This window comes from Megascapheus bottae, chromosome 10 (genome assembly GCF_031878675.1).
Source record: "Megascapheus bottae isolate mThoBot1 chromosome 10, mThoBot2.hap1, whole genome shotgun sequence".
Classification (NCBI taxonomy): Eukaryota; Metazoa; Chordata; class Mammalia; order Rodentia; family Geomyidae; genus Megascapheus; species Megascapheus bottae.
In genome coordinates this window covers 36397566-36419279 of record NC_143518.1, presented here as the reverse complement: position 1 = coordinate 36419279, position 21714 = coordinate 36397566, and the positions used below count along the sequence as shown (strand labels likewise).

Below are 21714 nucleotides of genomic sequence, written 5' to 3'. Positions count from 1 at the left end.
GCCCTGAGCGTTTCAATTTCTGCTTAATTTAAGGTTGCACAAAAATGTGAAAAAGTATCATAGGGGGGCTGGGATGTAGCTCAGTGGCAAAGCGCTTGTCTAGCAAGTGCAACATCCTGGGTTCAATCCCCAGTACCAAAGAAAGAAAAGACAAGAAAACAAAACAAAAAAGTTTTTTTAAAAAAAAGCATCATAGGTAACTGCATTGGGGTGGATACAATGAGGTCCTATGGCTCAAGGCACAAAGCAATCTAGAGATGAAACTGAGTATGTGAAGAAGGAAAAATATAGAGAGGTTAAGATCAAGTAGATGTCCAACGATTGATGAAATAAAGCTCAAAAGACAGTCACTCATGTTTTGAGAATATCAAGTGACTCAGTTTAGCTAAAGGAGCTAAAGCAACATGAAAGTCATGTCCATATAACTATCGGGCTTAGGTGTCATCTATCTTGGTTCAAATCAAAGATTACCATAGTAATGAGGTGAAAAGAGGCTTCCCTATATAATTAAAATGTCACAAATTACCTTTTCTTGAATTTCTTCAGAAGCTTCGTGATTGCCGTCCAGCAGTTCTTGACCAGTTATATCGGCAGAGTGAAATCGGTCATCAAAAGAGTCTATTTCATGCTGTGGTTGCAAGACACATTGTCTCAAACAGAGCAGACAGCCTTCTGACTTTCTTGGCCCTCAGCCAACCCCCAGTCTATAAGGCACTAGACCAAACCTCCCTTCCTGTCAGGGAGGCCTTTGCTCTCTACCTTATGCTGCTGATGCCGGGCCAGCAGGGCTTCTCCGCTAGCCACATCTGCTGGCAACTCATCAGCATTGATGAGAGCAGTCTTTTCATTCATCCAGCCTGAGAGCTCATCATAGTCAGACAAGAATCGATGGTATCTGGAGGACACGTGAGGCAAAGGGCAGGAAAGAGAAAATAGATTTGAAAGGACTTTGAAAAAGAAGATGCTCCTCCTGCTAATATCATTCCTCTTCTTTCTCTGGCATTAAATGGGAGGCTGTGTGTGTGTGATGTAGGTTGTAAAAAACCTCCACACCACCTTGTGTGCCCTGTGGTCAGTGTGTCATTGTGTGATTCCCCATATATGAGTCCCAAGTATAACACTGTAAAGTCACACCTATTTCAGAGGTACTTGAAATAGAAGAATAGAAGAGAAATCCCACAATGCAATGGATAAATAAGAATATGTTATGTAAATAACAGAAATCACTTCATGGCAAGAAGTACTCAGGTTAGAAACTATGTATCTTAGCTTACAGTTAGCTCTGTTAATAAAAACATGAGAATGGCAAAACCAGCTTCCCATGCTAAAAAAAATAAAATGTTCATCATTTGACTATATACTGCAAGATGGACATGGTCTTCTGGTGATTACAATACTACTTATAAGAATCAACTACTAAAATAATGCCTGATCATGACAATTTCTTGTACGCTTTTTGTTGTTGGTGGTGGGAGGGGGGGCTTGAACTCAGAGCCTGGCTGCCTGCTCTGAGCTTCTTTGGGTTCCAGACTAGTGCTCTACCACTTGAGCCACTTTTGATTTTTTTCTTTTGAGTAATTAATTGGAGATAAGAGTTTCACAGGTTCATTTCTGCCCAGGCTGGCTTTGAACCACAATCCTTAGATCTCAGCCTCCTGAGTAGGTAGGCCTGAGCCGCTGGCCCTGGGACTTCTTGTAGTAAACTTGTAAATTACAGTCTTAGAAAACAGTCCTAGAGTCATTTCGAGGCTCTTCAGATAGAAAATGTAACTCCTTTGCTAGAGCTATTCTAACGTGAGGTGTCTACTTTATAATAGCCTATCATGATGGAAGGCTGGAAGCATATGGGTGAATTGAGGTAGGTGTGAGTATACCGGGCCATAAGAGAAACTACATTTGCTTCTATTGAGTTGGCAGGAGAGTTGACTCCGTCACTATGCTAGACCCTTCACCCCTTTTTGCTTTGGGAGAGGCAGGTAGAACAACAAGGAAGAGGGATTGCCCACCCATAAGAAGCTTGCAGTTTTGCAAATCTGGCCGTAGCCAAGGCTCGAATGTGATCCCAGCTAGAGATCAGCTCGTCCTTCATCTGCTGGATCTGAGGAGCATCCGCAGGGTGGGAAGTCATCAGCTTGTCGGCTTTGGCACATAACTCCTTTACCTTTGGAACAAGAAAGAAACCTGTTAGAAAACCCATGCACACTGACTCCTGGATAAATTTTATGGGACAGATATAATCAAACAAGAATCATCATCATCAGTACCAGCAACAGCAGAATTTTACTAATATATTAATATAATAATTAATATTGACAAATGTTCACTAATATAGTAATATACTATAGTTATAATTTATTGAGCATTTTGTATATCTCAGTGTGCTTAGCTCCTTACAAGCATTTGCTCATTTGGTATCTATCACTTAATGATCATGAGGTAGAAATGCTTTTTTTTTTCCAGTTGTGGGGCTTGAACTCAGGGCCTGAGCACTGTCCTTGGACTTTTTTCTCAAGGCTGTAACTCTACCCTTGAGCCACAGCACCACTTCCAGCTTTTTTCTTTGTATGTGGTGCCGAGAAATCAAACCCGGGTCTTTGTACATGCTAGGCAAGCACTCTACCACTAGGCCAAACTCCCAGCCCAGAGAAATGCTTTTTTTTAATGGCAGTACTAGGTCTTGAACTCAGGCCCTAGCACTTGCCCTTAGTTTTTTTTCACTCAAGGTTAGTACAATACCACGGGATCCACAGCTCCATTTCTGGCTTTTTATTTTTGCTGGTTAATTGGAAACAAGAGTGTCTCCGATTCATGGGCTTGAGCTGATTTCAAACCAATATCCTCAGATCTCAGCCCACTGAGGTGCTAGGATTGTAGGTGTGATCCACTGGCACCCAGCTTAAAAACTACTCCCAGACTTAGTATATACCTCCCGTCATTGCCTTGAAGTGGTTTTCCCCTAAGTATTACATTGGGAGTCAAGAAGACATTTGTGCCCAAAAGATCAAGAAAAGTTCCAGTAACACCAAACCATTTTAAGCACCATTCCCTGCCCCCATAGAATCACTTTTGCAAACAAACAAACAAACAAACCATGTTACCATTGCTCCTGAAATATGGTCAACTATAATCAGGAAGAGGATTTGGTATTTTGTTACCAATATTCATCAAGGCCTGAGGTTTTATTATTCCAAAGTAAAAATAATGAGGAAGAATTAAAGAAATAAAATAGTGACAGCTTGTAGAAATTGGTTAGAGAAATTAAATTAAAAAGAGAAATTTGTCAGAGGGTTACAGGGTTATCATTAAGATGACAAAAAATATTCTATGAGAAGCAAGCTATTGGGGACAGACAGTAATAAAGGGATTAAATTGGGACAAGAGTTGGAGACAGGGAGAAGTCGAAGGTGGGACAAGTTCAAGGATATAGGTTTGTTCTAAGTTGTAGCATGCCTGTGTCTGCTCTGCTCCTATAGGATATAGGACACAGAGTTTTCCAGACTTGGGAAAGAAACCTATGGGCAGATATATTCTTATGGCACTCACAGCTTATTAGAAAAGAAGAAAATGCTTCTGCTGAGTGAGGAACAGAAACAGGATTAAACTATAACAGAAACAAAACAACAACAAAAAGTACTGAAATGAAATGGCCATGGGGCATTTTAGAGAACTCAACGCAATCTTGTTATTTTAAAATTGCGTAATATAATACACAATGAGAATGGGAAGTATATGGAATAGATACATCAATAAAATAATATAATACACAATGAGAATGGGAAGTATATGGCATAAATACATCAATAAAATAAAATAAGGACTAGCCAAGTACCAAGGACAAGTACCAAGTAGACTAAGGAAGTATTGTCAAATGCCAGGAAATTTCTCTTTCACTGGTGACTAACGCATGACTTTTTCAATACCAAGAGCAAAACGGTTCCTCCGACAGTGGCTTACCTTGTCCTGCATGACTGCAAGGTTTCTCTCAAGTCTCTTGTGACTGTGAAACAGTGACTCTGAGCTTACAAGATCCTTGCCATAATCCTCAGAAGTGAGTACAGGTTCCTTCTCCTTGATCCACTGAATGGCTTCAGTCACGTCCCTGTCAGATAGGCATTCATATAAGTACTAACCAAATACTATGGCGCACACTACAGGACAAGCAGAGCAGTGAAACACACAGGAAGAACTAGCCCAGTTCGCGCATCTAGCAATTACCCTACTTTGCTTGCATGCTAGCAAAAATTTAAAACTTCTTGCTTGTGGGTTGTGTCCACTGAGCTGTTAAGGACTGCTGACAGTTAAACTTATAGAGTTACCTCTCCTGTCGGAGAACCTCATCAAATTCTTATTCATTGTTCTTGTCTCTGAAGAGATTCTAATACACCAGTGTGATTGATTGATTGGTTGATTTTTATTAATTTGGGCACTATAGAATAGGCTTCAATTTTCTGAACTCCCTTCCTGTCTTAAAGGCAAGAAGCTGATGCTCAATAGTTTAAAGTATTAATCACTGTTTTCTCAGAACAGACTGAGCTGATAGAAAGAACCAAGCCTGGTGATGCATGGCTATAGTCCCAGCTACTTGGAAGGCGGAGGCAAAAGGATCAAGGTCTGAGATTAACTTCCACAAAAGCACTAGATCCAATCTGAAAAGAAACAACATGCTAAAGCAAAAGGGCTGAGGAATGACTCAAATGGTAGAGTGCCTAATTAAGGACTCTAGTTCAAAGCCCAGGCTTTAGAAAAAGAGCTTTAAAATAGGGAAAAGGGAAAGAAAGATGATGCTGTTTCTGTTTTCTGCAGAAGATCCGTACCTTTTGAACCTCTGGAGGTTTGTAGCACTGGAGAGCGTTTGCTGTCTCTGGAGAGCCAGGTTACAGAGCCGTTCCCAGGCAGCATTTACCTCCTCCTGCTTTGACTTTATCAAGGGCAGCTTAGGATGGCTCTCCTGTGAAGAAAGCCAGCACTTGAGGTATGCAAAAAAGATGTTACATAAAAAATCATTTAAACATGTGATTTCACCCTGCAATACTTTGTTAGAAGTGGAGATGACTGCACAAGCTGAATCCCTGGTTGCCATTTCATGCATATTACCAAAATTTAGACAAACCAATCTTCCAAGATTATATCCTGTGCCAGCAATAGACTTGATGCCCACATGCATGCATCCGTGCACGCACTCACACACACACACACACCAGACACCCCACACCTTACACAGCATTGTGTGTGGCAGAGCTTTGCCATGTCAGTGCCTACAAATCTCCTTGAAACATAAAGGCAAGGAAAAGAAATGTCCCTTTCTGAATTTAATGTTCTTAAATGCTAGTGCTATGGTTCTTCATGTTTTGTGATTCTGATACTTTCATAATTCAAGGAAAAGCATTTTCTTCTTTCCATAATGATAAATAGACCATACAATAGGGATTTTGGTGTTTTTAAGCTCCCTGAAACAACAATGTTTATAAATACTTAGTTGGGTAGCAGCCTCAGCCTATCCTGATGCTTCAGAATTTTGAAGAGTTCTCATACATCCAACTTCCTTCACTCCTCACTTGTCTCCCCAGTTCTTTTCCTTCTTATTCATCTCCATTTTCCACCCTGAATGTCTGGTCCTTTCTATTACAGTTGTGGAGGGCCCACTCCAAAAGAGATGTATCTCATTGTGGTGGATTGGAAAGGAGAATCGTGCTTCTTTCTACTTCTCCCTCCTAGTGGTAGGGTCTGTTTCCTTATGCTTTGACTCCATGTCAGCCTTTAACTGAGGTAGCAGTCGGTAACAGGATTCATTTTCTGAGTTCCAGCATCTTAGCTTGTGTTCTTATCCCCTGCCTGAAACACAAAGAAGCAGACCTACTGAAGTACTAGAGACCACATGGAGAAATTCCATTATCTCTGGCAGGGATCCAAACGTGGAGTTGAGACAATCTTAATTAAATCATCTACTAACCGCAGGCACACAAAAATACCAGGGGTACAGGACAATGGCCCAGCTGGTGCTCAAATATCTGACTAACTCAATTATAAACAAAAAATATTTGTTGTTTTATGTTTTATGATGGTTAGAAGGTTACAGATAAATGAGAAGTCTTCACAACAAGGAACAAAAAGTTGTGAAAGGAGAAAAGATAAGAACCTTTGGAAATATTGCCTGTAAAATAAATTAGGAAATATTTTTTCCTTTTCTAGTACCTGTTCACCCTAGAATTCGTTGTTCTTCCACCAGGGGGCTATTATCATTTTTCTTTCTCTTTAACTATTTTGTTTTGGTTTAGTCTTTTCTTTTGTGGTACTAGGGATCAAACCCAGGACGTTGCACTTGCTAGGCAAGCACTTTGCCACTTAGCTACATCCCAGCCCCAAAATGGAATGCCTTTTCTTTTCTTTTTTTTTTCTTTTTTGACAGTCCTGGAGATTGAACTCAGGGCTTGGGCACTGTTCTTGAACTTTCTCAAAGTTATCCTATCCCGATATCACTTGACCCACAGCACCACTTTCCAACTAATGTTTTTCAATACAGAGCTTCAGTCATAATGGATGTAGGCAACTGTTGGAGTTTATTATTTTATGTACATATGTACTATATGTGTGCATATAGATCTATGTATTATGTAATACATTATATATAAGCCTGATTTTGCATACACACACACACACACACACACACACACACACACACGGACATTCTAGACTTTTTTCTTTCTCACATATTTTTGGGTTATTTATTCTGATATCGTGCCTTTGACTGCCCATTTGTGTACTTCCTTGCCACTTTTTATTTTTTGCAACTTGTAAAAAAGCCCATGGAAACCATATACAATAGGTAATATATCTGTGTATATATTTCTATGTATATCTCTCTGTATATTGATATCGCAGCATTACTTTAAGCTAACTTGTTATCTCTTTACATGAAGAGTACTCATCACAAACATGAACACAAAATATATTGCATGGTGTAGGAGTTACTTCATTTATCTTCTTTCCTATTTTTCCTCTTCTCTGTCTTTCTGTTTCTCCTTTCATCTCCCCCTTCCCTGTCCATTTCCATAGAATTCCAGGAGTGGGTAGATCCAGAAGGCAGAGGGAGCTACTTACGCCTGTTACTTCAGGAACGTTTTCTCTCAAGGTTGTATTTTCTCCCCTCATAACCACCTACTCATTGCCAGGAGTTCTTCATGAAGCTCAGGACCTTTCCCCTGTCATGGCACCATTTTCCTACCTTACCTCAGCACACTCATTGGCGTACTGGTTCACTTTGTCCACTTTCCCTCTTCGAGCTGCCAATTCCTCCTGGAACTCTTCAAACTTCTTATGCAGAACTTCTGTGCGCTCCCAGTCTTCACCCAGCTCTACTTGTGTCACTATAGCCTCCTGCAGATACAGAAAAGCTTTGCAAGTCACCAGTAAATATTTGCATTGGGACAGCTCAGATGGAAATACTAATGGAGCCTGGGAGAGCCCTTCTGGGAAAAGCCAGAAGCAGGGGTATAGGACAATGCCCTATGGCACTCAGTGAGATTAGAGGAACCGTTGGCAAGACCCTCTAGAAGCATCCTTTTAATGTTCTGAAAGGTGATGAGTAAACGTATCCTGATTCTATGACCCTGTGTACTGCCTGCCTTTAAAGGCATTACATGGTGCAATAGCTTGAACAAATTTTCAGTCTTTAGAAAAATGTGTTTAGACAGTTAAGAAAATATAAAACAACACAGTAGTAATAGGCACTGAGAGACAAAGGATTAAAAAAAGTTATAGTTTCAGTCAAGACCCAGAGTGTGGTCAAAAATTAAGAGACAGAATCAAAGAGGGAGAGACGAGCCTAGATCAAATTTAAAGGAATGTTATTTTTGTGTAATTCTGTTTCTTCATTATATTTATACCCATCAGTTTATGTTTTCTCCCTACCATGTTAATCTCTTGAACATCCCTAAATTTTTGCCAATGTCCTAGTTCTTTAAAAAGGATAAAGCCCAGGGCTGGGCTTTCTTTTTTGCAGAGTAATCTGTAGGAAGTGACTCTAGAATACCTGGCCCAGAAGGCTCAGAAGGTTCAAAGGCGTGAGATATTTAAGATATATTATTAATTATTATTATTATTATTATTATTATTATGTAGTTGTACAGAGAGGTTACTACATCATAAGTTATGAGAACTCTTGGTCAGTGTTGTCCCTTTCATCATCATCTCTTATCCCTACCCTCAAGTTCTGTAGTGCAATTTTTGCACATCGTAGATTGAATCTAACAACTGCATTTGCTTATACCTTATCTCTGATCCACTCTAAGATGTCGTCACAGTCCTGTGAGTACTGATGGAACTTCAGGGCTCGCAGTAGCACGTCGCTCTTCTCCTGGGTCAGCTCAAGCAGAAGGTCCCACAGGCGGCGCAGTTCTTCCAGATGGATCTTGGGGAGAGAAGAGGCAGAACTGTTCAGGCAGAGGCCGTGAAGTAGACACAGACTCAGAGTTGTGTGCAGAAGAAACGCCCAGACTAAAATCTTTCCTCCCATTCATGAATGCATTAATCACTCAAAAAAGACACAAATAAAACAATAGAATATATATATATACACACACATATACATATAAAAATAGCTACTAAAGCAAATATCGTCTGTGAGAAGAAGCTTTGGGATTTTAGAGAACTGAACAATGGCATGCTCTAAGACAGGCAAGGGGAAAGGATGTAAGAGCATGTATTTGAACTGAGCCAAAAGAAAGACTTTTGATAGGTGCATGATAGGTGGAGACTGTTTTTTACATAACAAATAGTCCAAGCACTGGCGTAGATGAAAGACCATGAGACCATGAAAGCTGTAGTTTTGCTGCTAAGTGGCACTATAATAATATTTGGGAATTGTATAGTTTGAGACTTTAGAGTGATTTTTGAAACACCTGTGTTACCATCTCTATGCCATCTTCAAGAATCTTGTGTTTTTAACCTTTCATTTCTCACAGTAGCCTATGAACCATATTTCCTTCTGCCTTGTCATAATTCTGTCCAATAGAGGTCTAATGCTCTAATGTTTCTAATGTGAAAGATGTTTTAACAACTTCTCATTTTTTTTTCCAGTCCTGGGCTTGAGCTCAGGGCCTGAGCACTGTCCCTGGATTTTCTCAAGGCTAGAGCTCTACCACTTGAGCCACAGCACCACTTCTGGCTTTTTGCTACATATGTGGTACTGAGGAATCGAACCTGGGTCTTCGTGCATGCTAGGCAAGAACTCTACCACTAGGCCAAACTTCCAGCCCTCAATTTATTTTTTAATTAGAGGACTGATTACATACACAAGAGAGTAATACAAAATGACTTCTATCAAATGTAAATGAATACAAAAATTTCTTGTTCTGACTTTCTCTCTCTCTTTTTTTTTTTGCCAGTCTTGGGGCTTGAACTCAGGGTCTGTGCATTGTCCTTGAACTTTCTTAAGGCTAGAGCTCTACCACTTGAGCCACAGCACCACTTCCTGCTTTTTCAGCATATGCGGTATGGAGTAATCGAACCCAGGACTTCATGTATGCTAGGCAAGCACTCTACCACTAGGCCAAACTCCTGGCCAAGTTTCTCTCTTTATATTAAGATTCTTTTCTGGTTGATTTTTAGTTTCCCTGATCATAGTTTGGTAATGATGAAATGCTGCACTGAATAAAGGACCAGTCCCAAATTTTGACTATATAGTGCAAACATTTTTTGGCAACAGACACGTTCTTCACTATACCAAAAGGAATTTGAGTTGACTATCAGTAGAAATGTCTGAAAGAGTAAGAATGCATGGGTTTAGTTAGAGTGTAGCCCACATATTAAGAACAAGTAAGAGTTGTAAATTTTCATTGAAATGATTGGGATTTTTATGTTCTTTGTGCTCACAGTTGATTTTATGAAGATAAGATAGTTTAGGGTTATTTTGAAGTGAGAATAAAGGCTAGTTTGGAAGGTTGAAGAAGGTGAGATGTGTGAAAGAAAGCTTTTAGAGGTAAAGGAGAGAAGATTTCAGAGAAGGCTGAAATGGCTGAATATTAATTTTTGGAAAGTTTGAAGAAAACATGAGATTCTGAAGTCAGAAGAAAGAATAAGGAAAATCCATTTCCTCTGAGAAATGTGGAAGAGGTCGAAGTGATGTGATCTTGGGGTAAATTATTTCACAGTGCAAAAGAGAGAAATGTAATCTCATCAAATGCTATCTCCCATATCATAGTGCAAACCCCCAAGTTGTGGAACGCAAGGATTCCCCATTTTATTTCTTCTGCCTCAACACCAGCAGAACGTAAAAGGCAAGAGCTCTTGTTCTAAAGCTATCAATGTTTATGTTAGGCATATTCAATTAAAATCTTATTAACATAATCAGCAATTAGAGACTTCTCATCGAGACCCTGCCGTTGATTTACCTTACTGTCCTCATGGGCAAAATGATCTTCAGTAAATCGGGCTTCTCTAATTTCTTCCAGTTCAGGAAGGACTTTTGATTTCGCTTGCACCTCTGCTACAAAGGATTCATGTTTCTGATATTTCGCCTGAAATGTAAAAATGAAGCAGATTCCGTAGATTATGATGTGGTCTTCTTATTCCTTCTCTTAATACTAGGCAAAATGACTTGCTTCCCAACTTGGATTAAGATTAAATGATAGTGCAGCATTATTCACCAGAGCAAGAATATGGAACCAACCTAGATGTCCCTCAGTTGATGAGTGGATCAACAAGTTGTGGTATTTGTACACAATGGAATTCTATGCTGCTGTCAGAAAAAACGACATCGCCCCATTTGTTAGGAAATGGAAAGACTTAGAAAAAATCATACTAAGTGAAGTAAGCCAGATTCAAAGGAACTTAGGCTCAATGGTTTCCCTCATTTGTCATAATCAGTAGAAACCTTGGGCTCTACTAGCAGAGATTTGCAATAGAGTAAAACCTAGATACATAAGGCCATATAGTATGAAGCTAATTGAAAGGACCTCCAGGATATTGAAACAAAAGCCATATAATGAATGATTGTTGTCCTTAATGTACTATGTTGTCTCTCATCTCTTTTGCTGTCCCTTGGTTATCTCATATTGTTATAGTATCTCACTTTGTTATCTGATATATTGGATTTATTTGTATTTGGTTATTTGAAATTGGATAGGGAAGGGGGGAAAACCAAGATGGGGGGTGGGGGGAGGGTAATGGGGACCAAGACATGTGAAAGGGTATCATCAATATATGTGAATTAATGCACCTTCTATCTGACAAATATCATGTAACCCTTTTACTAATTACAATTTAAAAAAAAACCTAAAAAAAAAGATTAAATGATAGCCTATGACCATAGATGGAACAGTTGTTTCTTCAGAGAAATGGCCACTAATGGTAGAATTACTAAACAGATATCAAGGAGTCCCAAGAGGAGGTCACAGAGAAGACAGGAAGAGGCTTGTCTCCATGTTCTTTGGGAAACTATCAGTAAACACCCTACTATGTTAAAGGCTCTGCAGACTCCCCTAAGACTTAGTGTTCAGAAAAGACTGAGAGCGAGCTGGGTTCTACTCAAAACGATAGTTCTCAAAACATCTTTCATAATGTGTGAATAGTTCCATTTTGTATGTCACTTTGATCTTGTTCCAGGAGCTCCCCAATCAACATTGGCAACCTCTTTCTCTTTCTGGTGGCCATGTCTACGTGTAAGAAGCTATAATACTCAGTCAAGTGATAGCTCTAAAAGTTTCTATCAGACCTCTTGGCCTCTGTGCTTGACTGCCAGATTTTAGGATAGAGAACCCGTCTGCAGAAGAAAATTTTGCCTTGCTGAGAAAAAGGAAAGAAAAAAAATAGCAACAAGCAAAACAAGCAAACAAAAACTCCAAACCAATAACAGCAGCAAAAATAAACCCTAAAGATTCGAGCTTCTAGGACAAGAGCTATGATTCGAAATTTGAGGAAACCTAGAAAAACCTTTTGGTTGTGAAGACAGCAGAAAGTATCCCTCAGAAAAACTGAAGATTCTTCTAGAATTCCAAACTTACTATCACAAAACATTGAAAGCACTTGGTGTGTCAAAGATTTCTTGAATTATTCGGTAACTGTTTTGTCTGTTAAGATTCCATGGGATTCTATTTGGAATGAGTTTTCTTTCCAAGTAGGATCTTAGAGAATAAGAAGTTAAAGACCGGGGCAATTTAGAGGTAGCATTATCATTCCTAATTGATAGGTTACTCATTGTATTATAACATTGCCTTACCTTTGCCAGTCTTTGGGCTTTGTAATCAGAGCCTGAGCACTGTCCTTGGGCTTTCTTAAGGCTAGAGCTCTACTACTTGAGCCACAGCACCACTTCTGGCTTTTTCTATGTATGTGGTACCGAGGAATTGAACCTAGGTCTTCCTACATGCTTGGCAAGCCCTCTACCACTAGACCAAACTGCCAGTCCTAACCCACTGTACTTTTACATTATAAGAACATGAATTCAGAATGTGAGCTCATTCTAAGAAACAGTTCTGAGTTTTCAACAACTGACAGACTCCCATTTTTCTTTCCTTAATCTCATCCCTTCGACATTTTAAGAGTTGATGCTTAGAACTGGCAGAACTTAGTGCACACAGACCCAAGTTCCAATCTATTTCTTTCAATTTAATTCTAAACCTCCCACTTTACTGGCTCAACTTTGTTTAATTTGATTCTAAATGGTATCAGATTTTACTCACATCCATCTTTCAACTTTAACATGAAGCAAACAAAGCCTATTTTCCCATCCCAGAGTTCTTAGGATCCACTCTAGAGACCTGTATGTTTGTTGGCTCATAGCTCTTATCCTTTGCAGTCTCCAGTTTCTCCATGATCCACTTTTCCAGGTCATCTGCATCTCGCATGAAAACTTGATAGTGATAGGACTCTTCAAGTTTCTGACCCCTCTCAGCAACACGTTGCTTGAACCTCTGGTACCGATTCAACACCTCCTCGCGCCTCTGCTGGATTTCTTCTGCTGTTTCCAAAACTTTTGGCCCACTGCTTTCTGTAGCCTGCAAGTTAAAATGTGTATCGTATCACACCGTGATCCATATATATGTAGCACAGTAATTTGTCCAGTGAATTTTTGTAAAGGAAAAAGGAAAGCAAGATTTTATTTATGCCTAGTTCTCAAATCTTTAGTTCACTGCACTCTTATGTGTCACGGAGCATCATGATAAATGTATGCTTAGATTTGTTTAATCCTATAAAGGCTTATTGTTTGAAGGACTGAAGTGCATTTGTGTAACTGTAACTGTTTAGAACTACTGATTAGAGTAACAACTCCTATCACCCCATAAGATTCTCCAGCTGCTCATATAGATGTGTGACAATATTTAGTGTTCATTCTAGTGACAGAGTGAAGTTGGACTGATGACAAAGCTAATTACAAAATTTCAAATAGATTAAAACAACATATCAGAGGCTATTAACTAGTAAAGAAAATTACTAGTAAAAAAATATCCAGAAGCAGAGGTGTGGCTCAAATGATAGAGCTCCAACCTTGAGCTATAAAGCTAAGTGAGAGCTCAAGGACCTGAGTTTAAGCTCCAGTGCCAGTATAAAAAAAAAACTAATTTTATTGACTCCAAAACCATTCTTTTCTCTTTTTAGTGCTTAAAAAGGGACTGACAAGTGCTGATTATTCTGAACTTAATTTAGTAACTATAATTTAATGAATTACATTATATAAAAACAAACTTTGTTTTCTTCATATTTAAAAATGTCCTCCATATATTATGTAGCTCATGTAAAGTGTAGTTCACTGGTTACTGGTTTAATTACTCTTTTTATTTTACTTCTTTAAAAAAACTTACAAATCTGAATTCATACTACAAATTTCCAGTTGTTTAATTTTTAATAATTGGTTTTAAAAATTGGTTTTAACACGTGAAGCTGGGACTGTGGTCTAGTGGTAGAATGCTTGCCTAGCATGTATGCAGCCCTTAGTTTGATTCCTGGGTATGACATACACAGAAAAAGCTGGAAGTGGCACTGTGACTCAAGTGGTAGAGCGCAAGCCTTGAGAAAGCTAAAGAACAGTGCCCAGACCCTGAGTTTAAGCCTAGGACTGGCAAAAGAAAAAAAAAAGAATATAACACCTAGTATTTCTGTGAAAGAATTCTCTTTAGCAGCATCCAGGGTATATGTGACAACAACAGAATATTCATTGGGTCTGCTTCTTTCATGAGAACAAAGTACTGTTTTCTAGGCTTATTTTAGTCAGAACATTCGATAAAGAGTGTAAATTTTAGTTTCTCTGTTTTTTCTAGACATAATTGCTTCCCTGTGGATGGCAATTGCTATAATGGCAATAAAGTTAAATCATTCCAGGGAGACAGAAATCTTATTGAAGTATTATTTTGCCTCAAGTTATTAAGTATCTCTATGTAAACTGAGTGATTCTTGGAGGTTGTAGAGATATCTACATCCTAAGTAATTGTTTAAAGTGAAACATTCAGAAAAAATAGTTAACATTAAAACTTTCTACTGTTTAAATATCAAATATGAACAATTCTAATGATCCTGTTCAAGATAATACTGATATTCAAAGAGACTGCTTTCTAATAGTCTTAAGGATAAACTACATTGAAGACAATTAAATTCTGTACTCACAGTTTCCTTGGCAAGGTTCTCCATCTTTTCTAATCGCCTACAATTTGGGAAGACAAAAAATGTATCTAGGGAAAAGACAGAGATGTCTTGTCTAATTCAATAGAGATGCTAGAAATGTGAATGCAGCAAAGACCAAAAAAAAAAAAAAAGTCTCAGTATCCCGCCAACCACAGACAATCCACATTATCTTTGGAAGACATACCCAGCGATTCAGCTGAGGCAGGGGCTGAGTTTCTCAGACAAGGTGACTCAGCAGCTTGAGGGAAAATTAAGGCTTTCAGTTTTTCAGCAGGACTTCCAAAAACAACTGAAAGCAAAATTTAAAGGTGAAAGAGTAGGAATAAAAAACAGCTATAGATATAAGACAAATGACCTTGTTAAGATTGTGTTTTAGTTCTTCTTCCTCAGTGCCCAAATAGGAGTATTTAAGAGCCTTTAATGAATTATCCTAATACTTGCTGTAGAGTGTTTCCTAAAATAGGGAGAATATTTTATTTATAGCCTAATATATGAGTTTTCAAATGACAGTATAGATGTACCCTTGGACATATAAATAGAAGGAACAAAAATAGTAAGGTATAAACTTGTTTATTTTGCATTTATTGAAATAATAATCAAGGTATTTAATCTGACCAACTATTTAATATCATCTCAGAACATTTAAAAATAGGACTAACATATAATGTGTAGGAAAAAGAAGGCGTGATAATTTATATTTTAATGAAGGAAAAGAGGCACAAATTCTTTTCATAATTCTTTTATGCTGCCTTACTAATGTGAAACAAAAAAAGCAATAAGAAAATAGTTAGAAGGTTTTATACCCTTCTTCAAAGCAGTAGAAATATCCACACTCAGCCTCATTCGATTTGCTTTTCTTGCTTATACTTTTTTATTCGTGTATCCCAGATGCCATTTCTAAGACCAATGTCATGAAACTTGCATTTGTCAGTTCTATACATCTCTTACATTTAAGCCTTACATATGCATCTCTTACATTTGAGTTGATGTTTGAGTATGAATTAAGATGTGTCCAAGTTCAATGTTTTGGATTGGTATATAATTTTGATATATAACAACTATGTTGAAAAGACCATTTCATTTCATGATAATTAGTCATTCTGGCTGGCCAAACACACACACACACACACACACACACACACACACACACTCATACACACATACACATATATATACGATATATATACACAAATGTGTGTGTGATCACACTTTTGATTGTTGTATGGTGAAAAGACAGAAAAGCCACATTTTGAGAGGTTGAATCATCAGAAGTTTTTATTAGAACATCAACAGTTTGCAGGTTGACTCCTGTCTCAAAGATCTTCAGGCCAGAACAGAACTAGAACAGAGCTTTTTATTTTATTTATTTTATTTTACTTTATTTTTGGTTGGGAGTTGAACTCTGGGCCTAGGTATAGTCCCTGAGTTCTTCAGCTCAAGGCTAGCACTCTACCACTTGGGCCACAGTGCCACTTCTGGTTTTTTGGTGGTTAATTGGAAATAACAGTCTCACAGACTTTTGTGCTCAGGGTGGCTTTGAACCATGATCCTCAGATTTCAGCCTCCTGCGTAGCCTGGATTACAGGCATAAGCCCAGCAAGAAGATAGCTTTCAAAGACAAAAACTGCATCCTAATGACCAAGCCTTAACAGCCTTAACAAAAGTGAATGCATAAAAAAAGCAAGCTAGATGAAGTTACCTATTTCTAATAATAGGCAGAGGAGACTATCCAGGGGAACAGTAAAGGGCAATCAGAATCCCAATTATCTAGAGTAAGCACCAGTGTCCTGGAGCTCAACAATTCACAACGTATTTGTAATCCAAAGAATGTCCTTTATAACCTCTGGAATTCTCAGAAAGTCTCCATCCTTTATCATCTTTTATTAAGATGCCAAGATGGCATTGCTTACCTCCAATATCCTTATTTCATTATGACATGATCCTGAACTACAGGGAACTGAAGTGGAAATGTTGGTCTGCTAAGAAAAGAGTTATTAAAATTAAAGAGAAACAGAATGACACAGTGATTATATTGACATGGGGTTGACTCTTTACTTAAATACCTAAAAGCTATTAAACATAGGAGAAGACTCTTTTAGGCCATGTTCTCCTATAACATGGAGATTATATCTTACAGAATCTTGTAAAAATTAGGAATGGATACAAATTGATCTTGTCAGGATGTGTGGGAGGTATTCAATGGACATTGGTTCTTGTCTCTTGGATAAAGATAATTTCACCTCCTCACTTCAGTTCCAGAAATTGAACATGTGCTACATTTGGCATATTTGCCAAATTTATATTTTTGGTTTGTGCCAATTTTTATTAGGTGTAATAAATGTACATAAAACTTTTGGAGAAAAACATGGAGAAGCTCATGAAATTGATTTTAGCAATGATTTCTTCAATATGGAAACAAAAGCAAAAATAAATGATACTAGATCAAACCATAAAGCTTCTGCCTAGTAAAGGAAGCAATGAACAAAATGTAAGGGCAACCTATATACAAAATGGAATAAGATGAATTTACATATATTTGAGAAAGGGTTAATATCCAAAGCATATAATGAATTTCCCTTACTAAATAACAAGAAAACTAATAACAATAAAAATCCTACTAAAATGTATACTGGCCTAGTGATAGAGCACTGGTCTAGCATGCACACAGCCCTGATGTAATCCCTGCACTGTAAATAGAAATGAACATGGGGCTTAAATTGATGTTTCTCTAGAAAAGACATAGGAGTACCCAACAGCTATGAAAATAAATGATCAACATCATTAATCACCAGGGGAGAGAGAAAGAGCGACAGATAGACAGACAGACAGACAGACAGACAGAGAGGAGAGAGAGAGAGAGAAAAAAAGGGACAGAGACTACCTTTTTAAGATATGGAAATGGCCAAAATAACCATTAGTAGATGAATAGATAAGAAAATGTGATATATAAATGCAATAAAGTATTATTCAATGTTCAAAGAGAAGGAAGTCATGATATCTGAGACAGTATTATAAGCCTTGGGGAACTTGTACTAAGTAAAATAAACTAATCACTGAAGGATATGTATACCACTAATATAAAATGTATAAAATAGATAAGTCATAGAGGTGGAGAGCAGAAGGGAACTAATAGAGAGGGTACAAAGTTTCAATTATGCAAATGATAAAATTCTTGAGATATATTATACATCTTTATGCCTTTATAGAATGCTGCATTGATGATTATACAGCATGTATGCTTAAAGTTTTTAAATGTAGATTTCAGGTTGTATGCTTACTACATTTGAAGAAGTAGATAAGAATTCTCTTTGGAGTAAGAAAGCAATGCTAACGCAAGGAGACAGTCAGAGAAGAAGCTTGATAAAATAGAAAGCTGAATTAAAAATCCCCCCCCCAGTTGCTAACTTTAAATATATTACTTGATATTTCTATTCTTTTGAAATAGACATTCAAGTCTTAAAATCTGAATATTCTTTATCATTCATGATACAAATGTCAAAACATGTTCTTGAGATAGCTTGAAAGACAGGATGTGAGCTATCTTTTCCTCGGTGGCTTAACAGCCTTAACCTCTGACTCTTTCTGTACTTCTGTTGTTTCTCAAAAAATCTTATTGGCCCTGATCATATGAAGTGCCTGATTAGAAATGACTCAGATAAAATGCAAGACATTCTACTTTTTGACTGAAGAATTGCATTTGAGAAGTGTGTACATCGCTGTTATTGTTGTTGTTTTTGGTCAGTTGTGAGGCTTCAATTCAGGGCCTGAGTGCTGTCCCTGAGCTCCTTTTACTCATGTCTAGCACTCTATCACTTTGAGCCACAGCTCCAGTTATGTTTTTCTGGAGTGGTTAATTGGAGATAAGAGTCTCCCAGGGACTTTTCTGCCAGAACTGGTTTGCAGCTGAGGTCCTCAGATCTCAGCTTCCTGAGTTGCTAGGATTGCAGATGTGAGCCACTGGCAATTGGCTAAGTGTGTACATTTTTAAATAAAGTTGAGAGGCAAAAGACTTTAGAGGATCTGAGATGAAGCACTGGTTTTACAAAAATGCTGCTGAATTTAAAACTAGTGTTATTTGCTGTTGTAACTGGTGCTGCAATCAACAACTGGACAACTTTAACATAAGAAGTCTTATTTTTTTTTAAGAGAAAACTGCTACACTTTGACAAAGGTAGGGTGATAGGAAGGGTTGTCTTGCTTGGCCATGGTTATCAGTTTGGGGCAGGGCTGTCCTTCACACAGCAATGTAATCAACATTGAGCAGCTTGCATCAGTCCTGCTCAGGCCTCAGACCAGCTTGCTCTCTTCCTCCTGAATCCAGAGGCTCCAGGAGCTATGTTGTCAAAAATGTAAAGCTCATTTATTGTGTCTTAATTGGAGTCTGATTTTCTCTGCTCCTTTACTAACAAAGATGAATGTAATTTTAATAGAATACTATCTTTTTTCAAATGGACTATATGTCATCAATAATTTGTTGGTTTTACTTATTTTGCATTTATTTATTCATCAGAGTTTAGGCCAAACCAGCCTGATGTTTTTGTGTAGCCCCAGTTGGCCTCAAAAAACGATTCTCCTGCCTCTGCCTCTAGAGTGTTGTATAATCATACAGTACTAGCTAGGAGTTTAAAATTTTACATTTTGTTTATTTCTCTGATTGTCAGCTAGTAAAAGGGCCATTATAGTAGATACATTATATAAAAAAATGAAACGTAGTTAATTATCTATTTTAATTCTTAGAATTTCAAGTCCTTTAAGGTTATTTCTACCTTAAACCTAGCTGACAGTTTATGTTTAAAATTTATTTTTTATATGTTTTTTGTGTGTGTGTGAGTGAGTGTGTGTGTGTGTGTGTGCACTGTTTCTGGGCTTGAACCTAGGGCTCCCTTGAGCTTTTCGTGCTCAAGACTAATGCTCTGGCACTTGAACCACAGCTTTACTTCTAACTTTTTGTAAATTAATTGAAGATAAGAGTCTCATGGACTTTTCTGCCTGGGATAGCTTTGAACCAGTATCTTTAGATCTCAGTCTCTTGAGTAGTTAGTTAGAATTAAAGATGTGTGAGCCCCTAACACCTGGCTAGGCTTGAATTTTATAATATTCCAGTTTGTAATTCTCTAATAAAAAGTCGAATTCTTTCCTTTCCATACATTTATTCTCTCCTTTTTAATTTTATTTTTTCTGCTTGCTCATTTCATTTTAGTGCTTTAAGAAAATCCACAAATCTTGATGTTTCCCCTGACTTTCATTGTTGAATGATAAAATAGATGAGGATTTATTTCCCCTCACAGAACTATGGGAGATAAAGTTTACTCCTAACCATTCATTAGCTTCTTCAGTAAACTATTGTTAAATACATGGGTGGATAACACAATCCATCAGACCTTGGAGATACAGTGATGAACAAAATAAAATATTTTTTCAATATGTTTTATTGTAATTAATACAATTATACATTATATTCACCAGATAGAAGGTGCATTACTTCAAAAACATTGATCAAAATAATATCTTTACCTGAGAGTAGCCTGACCAAATTAAAGAGGCACAGAACTCATGTAAAATTGTGATAGAAGAGAATAAAATGATATGTATTAGTGCTTTTGATAGTTCAGCAATGTCAGGGAAGAACTGTATTTTGAGTGAGTCCTTTGGAGTTAAAATAATAAATGAAGGGACTATGTCAGCTTGCCAGTTTCTTCTTAGGTTGTTCAAGATGTAGACCCATGAGAATGAAGTTTTGTTGTTTAAGCCACCTAGTCTGTAATATTTTGTTGTAGCATTCTGAAAAAAACACATTCCTACAAATGATTCTACTTGAATTATTTTTCCTTTCTTGGTATTCTCTTGGCTATTAACATTTCTCTTTCTTTCTTTCTTTCTTTCTTTCTTTCTTTCTTTCTTTCTTCCTTCCTTCCTTCCTTTCTTTCTTTCTTTCTTTCTTTCTTTCTTTCTTTCTTTCTTTCTTTCTTTCTTTCTTATCATGTCATAGCCAGGTAGAGCAAAAAGACTCAGGCAAGCTGATTGCTAGAGACAGATAGGAAGGTGAGCAGGCTGCCTTTGTAACTGTAGCATACTTCACCTGATTTCTGACGACAGAGAAAGAACTGGACCTTCTTTTGCTGGGAGAAGAGTTTGACCAATTGAGGTTTTTTAGGTGGGCATAAACTATGTGTAGTGAGCAAAGAATGCACACAAGAAGAAATATATAATTGGAATTTGAAAAGTACTGGGAATGTGGCCTAGTGGTAGAGTGGTCACCTAGCATGCACGAAGCCCTGGGTTTGATTCCTAAGTACTACATACACAGAAAAAGCCACAAGTGGCATTGTGGCTCAAGTGATAGAGCTCTAGCCTTGAGCAAAAGGTGTCCAAGAGCAGTGCCCAGGCCCTGAGTTCAAGCCCCAGACTGGCAAAAAAAAAAAAGAATACTAGACTACTTGATCTCCAATAGTTTGGGGGACAAGGTAGAACATAAATCAGTACATAAATGAGACAAATACTTTATCACAGTTAAAAAAAAACATCATTAGCTGGGCAGTGGCTCACCCCTATAATCCTGGCTACTCAGGAGGCTGAGATCTGAGGATCAAGGTTCAAAGCCAGCCCCCCCACTCCTTCCCCTCCCCGAACAAAAGGACCTGAGACTCTTATCTCCTAACCTCTAGAAAATGGGAAGTGGGGCTGTGGCTCAAGGGTAGGGCAGTAGCCTTGAGCCGAAGAGCTCAGGGACAGTGCCCAGGCCCAGTTCAAGCCCCATGACCCACAAAAATAAAATCATCATTCTGGTTATGTAAGCCTGGTTCCTTCGTCTCTCACACACCCCATATCCAACACGTAAACAAATTCTCTTGGCTGTATCTTTAAAAGTTTCCCAGAATCCAATTACTTCTTATCACATTCCTGCTGCCACCCTAGTTCAGGTCATCAATCCTTAATTGGATTTTTGAAGTGGCTTTAAATCTTGTCTTCTTTTTCTCTCTTTAGACCTTTTGGAGCTATTATCAGTATAACAGAGAGAAAGTTCCTATTACACAGCAAATTAGATGATATCACACGTATACTGCAAGGCCTCCAATTGCTTCACATTTCACTCCAAGTGAA

At 37.9% G+C, this 21714-nt stretch overlaps 1 protein-coding gene across 1 annotated transcript in view; it reads right to left on the bottom strand.

Annotated features, from left to right (window-relative positions):
* The window catches only part of Spta1 (spectrin alpha, erythrocytic 1), a 66037-nt gene extending 51418 nt beyond the window's left edge, over positions 1-14619 (bottom strand). Inside the window, exons 1-10 of the mRNA XM_090339838.1 lie at positions 14596-14619; positions 12756-12992; positions 10389-10514; positions 8267-8407; positions 7228-7374; positions 4815-4948; positions 3955-4099; positions 2007-2161; positions 760-895; positions 527-628 (exon numbers count right to left, since the gene is read on the bottom strand). Coding sequence (XP_090195964.1) covers positions 527-628; positions 760-895; positions 2007-2161; positions 3955-4099; positions 4815-4948; positions 7228-7374; positions 8267-8407; positions 10389-10514; positions 12756-12992; positions 14596-14619 — 1347 coding nt within the window. The remainder of the gene's footprint in view (positions 1-526; positions 629-759; positions 896-2006; positions 2162-3954; positions 4100-4814; positions 4949-7227; positions 7375-8266; positions 8408-10388; positions 10515-12755; positions 12993-14595) is intronic.
* Between the last annotated feature and the right edge of the window lie 7095 nt (positions 14620-21714).